The sequence below is a fragment of the Fukomys damarensis genome, unplaced genomic scaffold, assembly GCF_012274545.1.
Source record: "Fukomys damarensis isolate Sample0158 unplaced genomic scaffold, DMR_v1.0_HiC HiC_scaffold_39, whole genome shotgun sequence".
In the NCBI taxonomy this organism is placed as follows: Eukaryota; Metazoa; Chordata; class Mammalia; order Rodentia; family Bathyergidae; genus Fukomys; species Fukomys damarensis.
Window position 1 is genome coordinate 110,097,723 of NW_022900951.1, and position 16,943 is coordinate 110,114,665.

The 16,943-nt window shown below is 40.6% G+C and overlaps 1 protein-coding gene across 1 annotated transcript in view; it reads right to left on the bottom strand.

Annotated features, from left to right (window-relative positions):
* Nucleotides 1-16,937, bottom strand: part of Gpc3 (glypican 3) — a 452,065-nt gene extending 435,128 nt beyond the window's left edge. Inside the window, exon 1 of the mRNA XM_010614296.2 lies at nucleotides 16,630-16,937. Coding sequence (XP_010612598.1) covers nucleotides 16,630-16,801 — 172 coding nt within the window. The 5' untranslated portion in view covers nucleotides 16,802-16,937. The remainder of the gene's footprint in view (nucleotides 1-16,629) is intronic.
* Nucleotides 16,938-16,943: the final 6 nt, after the last annotated feature.

Below are 16,943 nucleotides of genomic sequence, written 5' to 3' on the forward strand. Positions count from 1 at the left end.
CCCTCCCCTCTCTCTCTCTCTCTCTCTCTCTCTCTCTCTCTCTCTCTCTCTGCTTTGCCCACCTCATTCTGCACCAGATGACCTCAAATATTTTTTTTTTAGACAGAACAGAGCATGCTTAGGGCTGGACTATTGCCAATACTCAGTTTTTCATTCAGAGCAGAAATCCAAGTCTAGCAAAGCCAGGCATATGATTTTCAAAAAAATATGACAAGGTCATTAAAAACTCTAAATGAAAGTTGTATAATGAGCATGAATCTGAATAATTTAAATTTTCTCTAGATCCAGTAATTTTAGGAATATCATTATATATATATGTATTTTTTAAGCATGCTTTCACAACTTTGAGGAAATCAAGATCCTAAAAGATAGTAAATTTCCTCAAAGGTGGGTGTAAGAAGGTAACACACAATTGTCATGAAAATTAAAACCCTGAAAATGCAGGGGATTTTATTACCAAACGGATGCCTGAGGAGATTACTAGATTTTTAGGGTCTTTACTATAAAGGGAACAACCTGCATGCCTGGAATAATTAAGAAGAGACTCAATTATCTAGTAAACTGAAATTTCTAACCACCCTGCTTTCCTAAATGAGAAAAGCTGCTTAGACTTCAGAGTCATTACCTCTATTTAGACAAGCGTTAGCAAAGATACACATGGAGCTAAAGAATGGGACCCCACATTCTTCCCTTAGCCACAACAATGCCTGTTTATGTAAATAGGATTTTCAATAACACAATGGAATCTGAAAAAAAAAATGTTTTCATTATTGTCTCAAAAATAATGCAAAAAAGGAAGATGAAAGTCAAGGGGCTTTCAATATGATGGGCACTGAATACCCTGAACTATTTATTCCATGCAAGTTTGAGTCAGTATTCCAAGTGGGTCTAAGAACTGGTACTGACAATTTCTCCTTTCAAAAAAGAAAGTCAGTGCAATATGAGGGAGCACAAAGCTTTCTCTGATTCCACAGCAAGTTGAATGCACATGCGCTCCAAAATCCAGCTTAAAAAGAAATAAAAGTAGTAGTAGATATTTGTTTGCTTTCATTTGGCAGCCCCTTCCTAAATCTGAGCCAAAATATAAATATCCTTGCCTTCATCATCATCACCATCTGACACTCAAACACTCCCACATGACCATAACAACCTTCAGGCACAAAGTAAACGCTCATTAAAGACTATGTAAAGGCTATTTATAGAAGAACTAAACAAGGAAGGAAAAAACTGTTAGCAAAATTAATTAGACTGTTTATACTTCTGACAACTATTACTATTCGCATGAATTCAAGTGTCTAGAACTTTCCCTGATAGCTATTGATGACTGTAGAGTTACCAGAAATCTAGAGTTTTCAACTGACCTTGTAGTCTTTTTTGTTTGTTTGTTTCAAAAATTTAGGTTCTGACCAATACTCTGTATAGTAACCTTCCTGTTGCTTTTTCTGTAGCTGATAAGAGGCAGAAATCCTTCTTCCTCATTAGACCATTAGCTGCTATTAAGCACAGGGCTGGGAAGGGGGCCTGCTCGTTGGCCCCAAGGAATGTGCTCTACTCTACATATAAAGCCAGCCCCCCGATTTGGGGTTAAGAATTTAACCTTAAAAGGCTGACAAGTCATAAATTTACCTGAGGTTCATATATGTGTGTGACTTTCACAGTTTATATTTCCTAGCCAGGACCCAGAGTCAAAACATGCTCCCTGATTAATGAATGGTACTAATTGTTTTTCCTGACTCAAGAACATTCATCTTTATCCATAATATTTTCTTAAAAAACACACAAGTTGCACACTTGAAACTCTCTGGCTTAGAGGAGCTTGGATAATTAGGAAAAAACTAGGAAGAGGAGCCTAGTGTTATCTATTATGTGGTGCTACCATTTTGGTAATCAAGACTGACTCCAAAAGCTTCCATTTTGTTGTGTCCATCAAGCGAACTGCAAAGGAATGTCCTGCAAATCTAAACATCTGAGATAAAGCAACCATCTGTGACTCTACGCAAAAAATGAATGGGGGGGGCTTAAATGTCTTCTGGCACATTTGGTCTCACTTATCTTATTAAATATTTATACATAAGTACATAACCTAACAACCTCGGCCAAGCTTGGCAGTGATAATACAGGACAAACAAAAGATTCCCATAAGTATAAAGACAAAGAAAAAATACTGAGGAAGAGTCCAGTTGGAATACAATTTCAAACCTCAAGTCAAAAATTGAAACTGGGACAATAAATCCCCACAAGCACAAAAATGCCCCTGAAACATGATAACTTCATCAGGAAAAAGCAGGCTGTAATTTGGTTAGTCTACAAGGTAAGTGTCAGTTCTACACAGCACTAGCACTGTTTCAAAGGTGCTCCCTTGTCTTTAGAAAAAAAAGGAAAGCATTTGATGTAAAGAGAGCAAGTTGAATTTCTAAGAACAAAGATGCAATTTGCATTCATTGAGAATTATGATAAAGTGAGAGGAAATGTAAAGTACATAACAATAATCTGAGGTATTAAAGCCAAATATATCTAGCCTTGTCCTGGCTGTACAAAAAGCCTTTTGAATCCTCAGTTCTTAGAAAGTCGAATGCAAATTCAATGGTGCACATTTTAGAGCTCTTCATTTCCAGACTAAGGAATAGAATTTGCAATATACCTAGTAACCAGGTACTCAAACCAAATAAGTGGGCAAAATAGAATGCATGTTTTCTCCCCAGAATCACTGGGTCCAAGAAGATGTAGAGAAGGCAGAAGAAGACAAAGGAAGAAAGAGGAGTGAGGAAAATGAGAAGCTGTAAGAGAAGGAAACACAGCTTAAAACTAAAATGCCGAGGAAAATATCAAACATTCAACTCATCTATTTCTTTAGAGAACAAGAAACACAAAACCATTCAGTAAATATAACAAACCATGAAGCACTTTCTGTTTTCAATTATAACCATTTGAGGGTGCATGTGAGGGTGAAAGGGAGGAAGAGAAGGGGAGACCAACAGAGCAGTCTGACAGACAAAGAAGGGCTGGATAGCTTGAGATAAGAGTACAAAGCTTATCCAGAAGAACCCTTGTTCCCTTTAGGAGTGGGTATTAGTTAAGGAACTTAGGGTGCTCATTACCACTGCCCTGTGAAATGCTGGCGAGCTTTTCAGGAATTTTACCCCTAAGTATTAGTTGGTAGTCTCAGTGCTACTACTGAATTTGAAAATAAACTGGATATAGCTAGGGAAAGACTGAATGACTGAATAAACATCAGTTCCCGTGGCACCTTCAGGCTCCGAGAATGAGGCAACCTTATTTCCTCAAAGAACAAAGAAAAGGCAATCGGACAGTGTTTGAAGGCCAAAAAAAACCTTCAGGCAACATTATTAAATTGACCCACAGCACTGAAGTTTCAAAGTCAAGGAATGACTTAGGTTTTAGAAATTAACATTTGTAGAAAACCTTCAAAATACTGTGGGGGAAATAAACCATTATTTCAACTTTAAGGTTTGAAAGGAAGCCGAGTATCTCTTTCTGAAAACAGCCAGGCCTACTGGAAACCCTGGACACAGTTCTTCTACGGCTCTTTGAAACCTTTCAAAAATTCCACTCTGACTCCTGGGCAGAGCCAGAGAAGATACACTGTAGAGTGCCAGCAAAAGAGAAAGTGGGAAACCATACAGTCCCTAGAGTAGGAGTAAAATGATCTCAGGGTATATTTGCTTTTGACCACATTAGACCAAGGCCTAGCCTAGAGGTTGGATAACACTGCCTTTGGGTCAGAATTATTAGCTACTTATCAAAGATACTGCTGACCCATTTATTATCATATTCTCATCCACTTCCCCTCCTTTCCTCCTCCCTTCCTTATCTCCCCCAATCTCTCATTCCCTCCTCCTTCACTCCCTTCCCCACTCTCTCCTTTGTTTCCCCTCTCCCTCATACATTTCTGTGTAGTTCTCTAACATCACTTTAATAAATGAATACTTAAAACACAAACATGAAAAACAAAAAGGATATTAATCTACAATGTGCAAAATACATACTGCAAGGTTGTATGTATCTTACCCTCATTACACCTGGAAGCAGGTTTTGTCAAACTTTCACCAGCACACAAATCATCTGGCCACCTTGGTAAACAATGCAAATTCTGATGCAGTAGGTCTTGGATGGGGCCTGAGATTCTGTGTTTCTTACAAGCTCCCAAGTGATGCCAATGTTGCTGGCCCATTGAACACACTTCACAGAGCAAAGTTCTGGTCAGAAGAATAAACTCAACTACATGAAAAAATTACAAGAACAAGGAAGAACTAAGGCACAGAAGTACAGAGACAGCAGGGGTGAAGGGGAGAAACAGTCACATCTCGCCATAGAGAATCATGGAGTGATTTATGAAGAAGGTGGCACTCCACTGAGGCTTTGAAAGGTACGACTATCACAGACCGTGATGATGGGAAGACAGGCAAGTGATCTATAAGAGAAAGCATGGGATCCGTCAACTCTAGAGACCTTTTAATAAGGAGGCACCAGATTCCTGGGTATAAATAGAGGGCACACATGCCAAGGAGATAAGACTGAGAGGTATGATAGGTGTAGCCTTGCAGGAATTAGCCACTTAAGTGTGGGAAGTGCAAGAGAAGTCAAATACAATTCGTGAGTTTCAAGTCTGTGTATCAGGCAGAAATGCCACCCCCAGAAATGTAGAATGTTGGAAAGGTAGGTTTGTATAGATGGGAAAAGAAAACGATGGAGAAGTTTTGGGCTCTGTTGAAAGTGGAGCACTGGCAAGACTTCAGAAAGAGATGCTCAGCAGACAACTGGGAGATGTGCTGGAGAGCAAGGAAGAGGTCAGGTTGAAAAAAGATATGGGAATCCTTCAAAGAGCAAAGATAATGAAGTCATGGGAATGAGTGTGGGAGGGAGCAGAGACATGGGAAGGGCAAAGGACAAACTACTAGAATACTTACATCTAACAAAGATAGGACGAAAAGGGCAAACAAGTAAAGATAAGTCAAGTAGGAGTGGATTCCAGAGCATACAGTGTCATGCAAGTCAAAGGAGTGTGGGAAATTAGGTTAAAGACTATATATTTCCCCTCAGAGTCTTATGGGTACACTCGAAACAGTATGAACTATGGACTGAGAATAAACTGGATATAAATACTGGCTCTATCACTTATACCACCTTTGGGAAAATAACCCTTCTTGAACCTCAGTTTCTCCATCTGTAAAATGGAGAGGACACCACTTCCCTTTCAGATTTGTAGTGTAGATTAAATGAGACATCATATATACAGCAACTGGAATACAGCACGCAATCAGTAAATGTTATGTTCCACAATCTTCCCTTAAAGGAAAACCATCCCATCAACTGAAAAGTAGCCACAAAAAATCTACCAGAAAACAAGGACATTGAACTTAATGTAGAATAAAAATAGAATCCTTAAGACCAGGGATTTAGCTCAGCGGTGCCATACCTGCCTCACAAGCATAAGGTCCTGAGTTTGATCCCTGGTACTAGAAAAAAATCCCTGATGAAGGCAACCTCTTAAATGACAGAGAAATTTTTTAAAAATTGTGTCTGAGAACTAGATTTTTTTGGGGGGGTACCAGGGATCGAACTAGGGTCCTTGAGCTTGCGAGGCAGATGGCGGAACGACTGAGCCAAATCCCAGCCCTAGAACTAGAAATTTTTATAACTCTCCCTTCCCCAGAATCAAAAAATATTCCCATTTCTACAGACACGTAGGAGATGAGCCCAACTGCAAAAGCATTCCTAGGCTTTGCTGCGAACTGCAGTGGAATACAGACCAGCACTCCAAAAGCTACATATTGTTACAGCTTTCATTCCCCAGAATGGAGAACACTTACCAGGAGAAAGGGTAGAGGGGCCACCATGTTGGAACCAGGCAAGTGTCCCTTGAACTAACAAGCTATAAATACTCTCTGAGTGCTTGGAAGATGTGAACACAAGACACAGAAAAGCAAAGCTTTCACATCACTGTTGTAAGGTATGATTGTGAAAGGCTACCCACTGCTAAGAGTAACAACTTTCAGTTTAAATAACATTCATATTATTAATTATTGATATCAAAAATAAAATAAAATGTGATATCTTGATTTTGATGTATTTCTCTACATAGAGATCTGTGTGTGTGTGTGTGTGTGTGTGTGTGCGTGCATGTGTGTGTGTAATAGAGAGGGAGGAAAAACATCATTTTACTTGCAAAGGCTTTGACCATGACAACATATACTCATACTTTCTTTTAATCCAGAGTTTGCAAAGGTTTTGACATTTTTTTTAGTCACCAGATGTTGGCAAAATACATTTTAAGGCATGTCACGTGCAGAAGCCTGGAAAATATCATCCACACCCATGACTTCCAACTTGAGCCTATAAGCTCATGAGTCTCAGCCATGCCTCAAGAATATGTACACTCTTTCCCAGTGACTCATTCATTCCTAAAACTTCAACTTTTACATGCAGATTACTTCCCAGTATATACCTCTAGCCTTGATTTCCTTCCCTTGTTTTTCAAAACACAGCTTGAACTATCTTGTTGACATTTTTTACCTCGATTGTCAAAGGGCCCCTCAACTCAATGTGTTCAAAACTGAACTATTTCATCTCTAAAAATACACTCTAAAAAATGGAATCAAAGTATTTGTAAATAGGGGAGAGGGGAGGGGGTGAAGGGAAGTCAAAGGTATGGGACAAAATGAGAACAAAGATCTGTCATGTCTTTACAAGATCCCAATGATGACTGTAACTGTACTGTATACTTAAAAAGTGCCAATAAACTCAATAAAATTTAAAAATTAAAAATAAAAATACACTCATTGGTAATACACATCAACAATCCCAGCAATGGGGCTGGGTGGGAGGTCTGAGGTAGGAAGATTGCTGTGAGTTTGAGGTCAGCCTGGGCTACACAGTGAGTTCATGGCCAGCCTGAAATACATACTGAGACCCTATCTCAGAAAAACAAAAATAAAAGGGCCAGGGATTTAGCTCAGGAGTGCTGTGCCTGCCTCACAAGTGCAAGGTCCTAAGTTTGATCCCTGGTTCCAAAAAAACAAAAAAGTTATGATGTGGTTCGGGGATTTAGCTCAGTGGTTCTGCCGCCTGCCTTGCAAATGCAAGGACCTGAGTTTGATCCCCGGTACCAAAAATAAATAAATAAAAAATAAAAACATACTCCTACAGGCAGGGTATGGTGGTGCATGCCTGTCGTCCCAGCTTCTCACAAGGCTGAGGCAGAATCATTTGAACCCAGGAATTCAGGGCCTGTCTGGGCAACACAGCAAGGCTGTGTTTCCAAAATATCCCATATTTAATTTATTCAACAAATATTTTCTGAGCACCTGTTACGTGCCATGGTCCCCCTATCTGGAAAAACTAGAAGTTCTAATCTTGTCTTTTCTCTCCTCATATCTGGTCACCAACTCATACCTACTGTATTTCTCTTTTCTCTAAAGTTCAGTTTTTATTCTACTGCATTTCCTCAATTCTCTCACCAGCATTACTAAAACTCCCTGCCACCCCTCACCCTCCATTCTCTGTACTGAGCAGTATTTCTCTTCTCAAATATTTTCATGGCTCCTTACCATCAGTGGATATAATTCAAACTGTAGCATTTTCCTTGCTTACTTTTCTCGTTCATATTCCCCCCACGACACCGACATCTGTACTCCAACCAATCCAATGTATCGCTTTGTCTCTTAACTCTGTACTTCTCCCATAGCTTACATGACAGCCCTTTCAAGGCAACTGGGCATCACTGCTCCACCACTCAACATTTCTCAGACCCCCATATGGTGGCTATCTCAAGGAATTGTGTTGGTAGTGATTTTATGTGTTCATGAACTACTAGCTCAGTAGTTGGCACAGAATCAGTGCTCAATAAACACTGGTTAAAGAATGAACTAAAATCTCTTAAATATTTATGCAGAGACAGTATATAAAGTTCATTATTAATGAGCTTCTTTTCACTGAATTTCTGTCTGTTTTCCGAAATAGATAAATGTGGTCCCCAATACAATCAGTATGAAATCTAAATGGAAAGTGCCTCTTGGCTCACATTCTCATTTCTGTCAAGTTCAACATACATGCAAAGGAGTCAGTGCTGAAAGTAGTTTTACAACAGGGGCCAAATTCATGGTCTGGGTTTTCTTTAACTACTTAATGAGGATCACATCTCTATACTTGAGGATATTACAGAACGTGATAAATAAGCAAATCTATGATACAAGTGACAATCAGTGCTATAACACTTTGGGCCCAACCCAACTGAAAATTATTTTCCTTGATCTGTGGAAAGTTATACAGTGCCTAGGTTTTCCAAGTGTAAGGTAGGGTTATCCTTGACATTATTAAAGGGCATCCATGTATGGGGATATCATATGTGTGTACAAATGTGCATATGTGTGTATTCATCCCTGGAATTCAAAAGCTACAGACACTTCGGGGTGTGAATCTGAGCTATATGAAAGCAAAGTTTTCACTACACATATGTAAGGTACGGCTGTGAAAGACCACCCACTGTTAAGAGTAACAATTAAAAGTTTTCAGTTTAAATAATGTGCATAAGTAATCACTGCTGTCAAATAATAATAATCTATAGGTATACATATGTAATATATGATGACACATATAAACATACTCAAGCACCACATTTAGGAAAAGCTTCAGTTAAAAATCTCTCTACTTGTCACCATCTCTTCAATGTTCAGTTTGAAAGTAGGACACAACAAGACTCCCAGGACCACAAAGACTGGATGAATATGCTTCAACTCTGTCAACCCTTCTTCAGTCTCTGCTGCAAATCAGTTTAGACAGTTATGCATTGTCAGGGAATCAGACATTCTAGTTATACGCCACCCTAAGATCTCACTGGATAGTGGTCAAGTCCTTAAAACTATGTTTCCAAACACTTATTCTTACATTCATTTTCATCAGTTAATTAATTGCACTAATAACTATACGGGGCACTCTACTCATCACTCTAAAAGTTATCAGAATGAATCAAACATGGTTTCTGTATTCAATGAGCAAAGTCTGGAGAAAGCCATGAATAAGCTATGTACTTCATAAAACACTGCTACTGAGTAAGAAGTACAGATAAAATATTTCTGGGAACCAAATGCAATTGAGGCATCCCTCTGCATTATCTCTGCACAGATGCAAATTTCCATGTTCAAATATTTACTGATCCTTTCCATCTGTGCTAGTTAACTGTGTGACATACAGCAGAATAAGGGCATTTAATCTTTCCCCATAGTTATCATTCTAACTCTTTCCTTATTCACCATGTTTCTCTTGGCTTCAATCACCCAAACCAAAAATTTACAAAGAGTAAGAGAGATTCTCAGGATGCCATGATACATAATATAAGTACTAATCATGTCGGATTTGGGAGCAAAGGAGCAGAACCATAATTAATGAAGAGAATATGCAAACAGAATTCTGATTTCTTTTCCAAATGAATATCATCATTTTTTTCTTTCACCTTCTTTCTTACTTGGGCCTCTCTCTGAAAGAATTTCCTGATGTCTCTTCTGTAGTCAATTAATTTGAAAATTGGCATAATGCATACAGAAATTAAGAAAACTCTCATGAGGCCTTTTACCCTACACAAATAAAATTTTAATGGCTAAAAATCCACTTTGTCCTTTTAAAAGTACATTTATCAATCTTAATACCATAGGTAAAAAATACCACTTTAAAAAAACTTTAGTACACTCCGTGCATCTTTCTTTCTTTCTATCTTTCTTGGTACTGCGGATCGAACTTGGGACCTTGAGCTTGCAAGGCAGGTGCAGCAACACTGAGCTAAATCCCCAGCTCTCTGTGTATATTTCTGTATTTGACATCAGGTTGCATTATTTTCGCAAATGTACACACCACAGATCTAGAGAGTGAAGAGAAATATATGATATGTGTATAACTTTATTCTGTCTTTAAATTACTTATAGTAGCCTTGTAAATAAGCACAAAATAGTTACCTCTTGCAAAATTCTTCCAGGCAGTCATAGTGAGGCCAAATGAATTTAACCAATGTCCTTTATCACTTACCTAAGAACAACAAATGGACTCTTGACCTGAAAAGGTGGTTACTCTTTCAGAAAGCTTCATAAAATAGTAAAAAGAAATCAGCACTTATATATTGACTTTATGGAAATTTTATGACTGTAATACATTTCTAACTCTAACCTTTTATTAGTTTACAAATACGTATTGAGTACCTATTGATAGTATGTACCATGCTAGACCTGAAGGATACAAGCTGAATAAAATACAGCCCCTAACCTCAAAGAGATTACAGTCTAGTAGGGAAAATATAGATACATACCCTAGTGACCATGTACCTTAAAGTTGCCGTAATAAAGATTTCTAATTTTCCAGTAATACACTTATTTTCAAATGGCAGACTTAAAAAGAGCCAAGTAGATGTTACTCTAAACTTGTGGCTTGTTTTCAGTTTATAACAAATAAACACATACTATATGGTGGAAATTTTGAAAAATACAGTATATTTCTTGAATCATCATTTCTATAGAGAAGTGCACATCTTTTGTCTTGCAGAGCATGTATGGAACACAATGGGTGGAGGTTCCTTTTATAATGGCTTTGACTTCCCTGTCCCTTCTTATTGCCACTTTCACTTATATTTTATCTCCCTTCCTATCAATTATTTATCAATATAAGCCTATTAAGCACGCTTCAAAGAGTTTAGTAGATTTACTAATCTAGCATATAAATACAATTTCAGCTACTAAAAGTAATTAACTGTTTGGAACATTAGCAATGCATTTAGGTCCTAACATTGGCTCCTTTTGATTCATGAGGAAAAATACAAACTCTCAAATGAGGCTTTGTCCACCTACACACAAAGAGAGGCAAAAGCAAAAATGCCTTCCTTGGTAGTCAACCTGGATTCTTCTTGTTTATTTGTTTTACAAATTGACAAATATTTCTAAAAACTGGCACTTGGAAAATTGATCTTTAATTGGCCTAATCTTAAGTACAGAACTTTGTATATTCATCGAGAGATTACAAGGTTCCATCGAGTACCACACACACACAATTTCAAAATGCACATTTTCTATGCTGATAGGCCCACCTTCACCTTGTTTTCTGAATTGCATTCTCCCTGTCACTGTATATCAGAAGGTAATTCCCATTACTTAAGGCTGTCTCTGAAGCCAGTCTGGGGCTCATGACTCAGATTCTATTTTGTGTTGTTCATTTCTTAATGGAGTGCTGGGGATCCTGTTTTAAGCCAGACAGTTTTCTAAATATTAGCTAATGAATGGGGGAGTTTTCTGCCCACATTTTCATTAGACTCGAGATTACCAAAAACATCAAATTCATTAACAAGCTTGGCTAGGACTAAATAAATGTTGGCTCTTGGAATGGTCTCTTGAATGGAGCCTGTACATGAATTCTAGTCCCAGGTTACAGAAACCTGTGAGGTACTTCAACGGGTCCATGCATGGATTGCAGCCCAACTCCCAAATGTGGTAGTATCATTAACAAAAAAGGTATAGCTAACAAACCAAAGTGGACTTGATTTAAGAGATGTCCTACTATTTATGTGCTGTAATAATTGTCGATCTTTGGTGATACTAAGCCAGTCATAACAATGCTGCTAATTTGTTCATTGGGTACTCAACATTAATAAGCCCTGCCTGGTGGTAAGAGTCAGCAGCTAACTGAAATAAGCCTGGGTCTGTCTCCAGCTAAAATATATGTAGCCTGAAAAGTTTGTCTATGCACCCCAATAATGTGCCATAACATTTTGGACTTAGGCTGTTAACAAAGAGAGATGACATATAGCTTAAGAAAGTAAGTGAGAGTTCATGGAGAATAAATACATGATTTAGAAATTCTATTTTCATCAATTATTAACTAATTGCTCTATGGTGCTCTTAGCATTGTGATTAACACTGTTCAAATACAGTGCTTTCCCTTTAAGAAGCTTATAATCTAAAACATACAAATAACCATATGCAGAAAAAAGATCAGAGTAAAAGGAAGCATTCACAAAAATGTACAAATTCAGCATGCCAGAACTTTTCAGTTGAGCAATATGATCCCCAGTGAAATTCTTTCCAAATGATGTATCGTGTGCACAAGTTATAAGTGATTATCTTCAATTTTCTTAGAAATGAGTAATAAGATATCTCTTAAGACCCATGCTTTTGTATATGCACCAAACACTGAAATTGTCCTGGTCATTGATAGCTGCCATTTAAGGAGAAAACATATTTTATGTTTTGTCTCATACCAGATAAATTCAGTACTCTTTTCTGCCAGGGTGGTAATAAGCAGCCTTTTTCTAGGTTACAACGAACAGAAACATTGCAACTCTAAGGATGGAAGTAGCAGAATGCTCAAAAACACTGCATCAAAATATTAGATACAACCCATAAGAAAAAAAAACACACATTGCAAAACTGACACCATCTGTGTCATCTAGCAGCCATCAAACCTTCTTCTGTCTGTGTTTCCTAATGCTTACAAAATGGAATTTCCTCCAAGAATTAAGAGAACTCTTCGAGATGGCGGCCCTATTAAGACACTTCTCCCTATCTCCCACTTCATCTCTTCAGTTCTTTTCCCTTGCCCTGGCTGGCTATTGTGACCATTTCAGCCAATTTCCTGGAGGTATTTTCTAGCCCCTTTCACCCTATTTAATCCTACAAGTTTCCTGGGAAGCCTGTTTACTTGTATGCTCCCCCACTAGACTGTGAGCTCCTTGACAAAAGAGAATGCAGCTCACTTCTCTCTGCACTTTCCAGAGCCTAACACCGAGCCTGCCAAGGAGTAGGCAGCCTCACGCTCTTTTCAGAGCCAGGTGCCCTGCCAATCCCGGTCCATCACCCCCCATCACATTGCTGGCTCTCCCTAAGCACATCTCAGCCCCAACATCAGGATTAGCATAATAAATAGACCACATCTGAAAGCATTCTCTAAAACCTTCCAAGTTAGTACACAATAATGCAACTTTTTAAAGTTTTAACAAATCACCTGCTCACCCAAATGTCTATGCAATCTCAGAAGAGAGAAAACCCTCACACACTTAATTCTTATTCTCTGACATTAGGACGGCTAACTGATTCAGCCTAATTGGAGAACCACAGCTGGCAACCCTGATACAGTAACTAGTTTTCACACTTAAAAAATGCCAAACACTCTCTCTGTTTCAAGAACGTTGCCTTTTAGTTTTGTGTTATTTCATCTAAGAAACTCCAAGTCGAATTTGGCTCTTCAAGGCTCCCTTTTACCCATATGAGCATTCGGCCTTCTGGATTGGTTCTTACACTCTCCAAGGTTTCCCCAAAGCAAGATCCCTCAATCTTTTGGGAGTTGCAACACCACCATGGTTTGTTTGATTTTTCTCATTCCCAACAGTCCCTGCACTACCACCCCTCACTAAAGTGGTGTATGGCATTCATAAAATGAATTACACTTGATTTTTGTTTAGAGGAATTTTTTTCAGACTTCTGTAACATTCCCTTTGAGACAATTGGAAACATCATTGTCTGATTACTAGCTCACTTCCCTTGCCTAAAATTGTATCCATTCCTGATTGCGCCTGTGGGTAGGTTAAGCAAAACAAAATAAACATCTAGACTTATGAGCTCATTGGCTTTTTTCTGAATTTTTCTAAATTAAATAAGGGCAAAAGAGCTGCACTGAAAGTCAGTTATATGGATTTTTCTGCCAAATGCTAACTCTGTGCGCCTGGTTTCCATCTGTGGTGCTTTCCAAGTTACAAATCCTTTAAAAAAAAAGAGTGGAGTATGAAGAGATCTATGGATTTTAGGGACATGCTATTTAGAATTGCTGTACTGTACCCTTGAACATTCTAAAAGAAACGGGGAACATGAGATTGTAAGGCTTTAGATCAGCTTTGCGGAAGTGTATCATAGTGCTTCAGCACTGGTGATTTATTTTTAAGGATGGCTGATTTCAAATGCCATTTAGTCTCATCCATATTAGCATAAGAAATGTACCTTATCCACGTTAACCCAATTCTGCTAATGGACAAAGTTAGCAGTCGATCCCAGACGCTCCCCCTAAATGAACAGGACATTCTTGAGGATTTCTCCTTACTGTGACCGAATCTCATTTTATCTGGGACAAAGAAAGCTTTAATGTAGTTAATACAGTGTGGCAGGCAAACTGAACATAGCTTAAAATATAGATGGGGGGGAAGTCAAGTGGTCATCACGATGGTTCTTAACTATCAAATAATTTCCATCTCTCTTTCAATTTCCAACCACTGAACAACATCAGCAAATTACACATTTATTCACGTTGAAATTACGCACTTGCCATTGTATTTAGTCTGCCATTATCATTTCTACTCTGCAATACTGATGAGCTCTCTCCTCACATGAACATTAGAATTTTCATCATGTTTTCCATATCTACAGTGACCATATTTGCCCAAGTAAAATTCAGGACACATGGTTTCATGACAGGGCAGAGTATTTGAAAACTGCACTGCCCCAGAAAAATTGGGGATACATGGTAGCTATATGGGTACCAACATATTCGAATTTTGGTTTTGCTCCAATGTGAGGACGGGGCCTGCCATGCAGAAGGTGCTTACCACCATTCATGTTTGCTAAAGAGAACTGAAGTAGGTTCGTGTCATCGAGTTTATATGGTGAAAATCCTTGCAAAGAGATTTTTCCTAGAGTCTGTAAAATAGGAGCTGAAAATGAAAGATCTGTATTACAAATAAGTATGATCATCGTTACCCCAGGAGAAAGGGAGGGGAGGAAGCCAGGCCAGGCCAAATCACTTGCACACAGTGTGTGGGCTCTCCCTATACTTTTACACAGATGCTGTAAAGAGGCAAACAGCCAGAGAGCTGGGGGAGGGTGAGGGAGGGCGAATGCCTGTATGAGTTGGGGGGTGCTGAATGAATATCTGTGTTTTCCTCTGCTCTTCTTCTTCTTTTAAGCACCACTTTTACTCCCTGGCTTCAAATCAGACAACGGTGGCCCCAATCCCAAAATCTGGACCCCATTCATCCAGGAGGGATTCAGCCTGTGAGAACCAATTTTTACATTATCAACAAAAGCATGTTCTCTAGCCTTAGCAATCTAATTACCGTGGCACTTCCAGTGGAGAGAGATTCGCCTGTTGTTTCAGCTCTGTGGAACTGATTCATAGGTTGCCCCTTACAGCTCCAGCACACGCCCACGTGGTACATTATTAACACTCAACAGTGGAAGAGGTAGTTAGTTCTACCCTCCCTGAGAGTGATATCCTGCAAAGCAATATTTAACATATGCGCAAATGCATTTCAGTCACCAAAAGGGGTGACCAATTACCTTTGCAACTAAACAGCGGGCTCGCTTGCCTCTTTTCATCAACCTAAAGAAAAGGCTGAGGGCGCGCTGGCTGCCTAGGTAACCTCCTGCCAGTGAACGCTTGCTGGCAACGCTCACAGGGCGCGCATCCGCGTTCACAACTTCGTCCAACCATCAGACCTGCCTCCCAGACTTGTTGAGAGCCCCCAGCCAAGTTTTGGCGAGGGCTGCTCCCTGACCTCTACCAAGCGCGGGTCGCGCGCCTTGCTGGAAGCACAGTGGAAAGGAAAGAGATCCCGGAGGCCACAAACGTCTCACCGTTTATGAATACAATTGCCTTTTCTCGAGAGCGCACCTCCAATAAATTAACCTGTTTGAAACCTACTCTTCTTGCCCGCATAGTCAGCGCAGAAACTCGTCCTAATTGAATTTAAAGGCCAGCGTTAGGTGCCCAACCGCTGGACAGTCAATCACAGAAGGCCATTAATATTCATCTGTTGACAGCAGCAGCCCTCGGCTAAGGTTAAAATATGCCCTTACAGCATGATCTGATGGTCCAGAACAAAAGGCAGGCGTTCAGAAACTTTCTCCACCTAGAACCATCTCCCCATCAGGGTCCAGCCTGTCAAGAAGGGAGATGAATCTGGGAGGGGGAGGAGTTAAATCATTTTTGGACTCCTAGCCCACAGGCCAGCACCACCAATTTTGAAGTGATTTCGCCAACCTAGAAACGGGACGCTGTTTTGAAGGGAAAGGCTCCGTCCTCGTGGCGGGGGGTGGGCTCCTACAAGTTTCCTTCAGCGTGTCTTCACCCACCACTGCAGACTCCCAGATCTGTCCTTAACTTTGCCTATACTTGGGCCCGCGTGCCTCGGGAACCCAAACTTGGGACAGGAGGGCGTGGGGGACACGTTGGGGGAAAGGCTGGCAAGAGCCGCGGTCAAGATAAGGATGAAATTCTCACACATACGTGCAAGCAAGGGTGAGAAATTCCCGAGGCAGCAGCTCCACTTGAGTTCCCCGAGGCTGGGGAACCAGTTTCCACCTTCCCGCCCTCCCCAAATACAAGCACTCGTGGGAAGGCGAACCCCTGCGTTCCTCCCGATTTCATACTCCCTGACAGCAGCGCGAGCCTGGGTCGTGCGGACAAGGTCCATACAAACCCTGCTCTCCCCGCTCAGTAGACCCAGGCAGGCCCCAGGCACACCGACCGCTCCCAGGTACCCAGACACAGGACGCGCGACCCCGGGACCCGCGAGACTAGCGCTCGCCATGCAGCCTTGCGCCCCTGGGCTCCCCGCGAGGCGTAGGGAACGCGCGAGAGGCCCCTACTCACCTGCCACGGGGGTTTCGGGAACCCACTTGAGTCCAGGCTGCAGTCTCTGGAAAAAGGAGCGAACCTGGTGACAGGTGGCGTCCGGAGGCGGCGGGGGCTGCGCCTGTCCCAGGCACTCCAAACCCAGCAGCATCGCCACTATCAAGCACGCGGTGCGCACGGTCCCAGCCATCCTGCTTCGCGGGGAGCTAGGAGAGCGAGAGAGAGTGGCAGCCGCCAAAGCGAGAGCCTTCCCGGGACTCAGCAAGCCTGGCAATGGCCCTGAGGAGCGAGAGACGTGCCGCGTAACGCAGCCGCCGCAAAAGTTTCCTCTC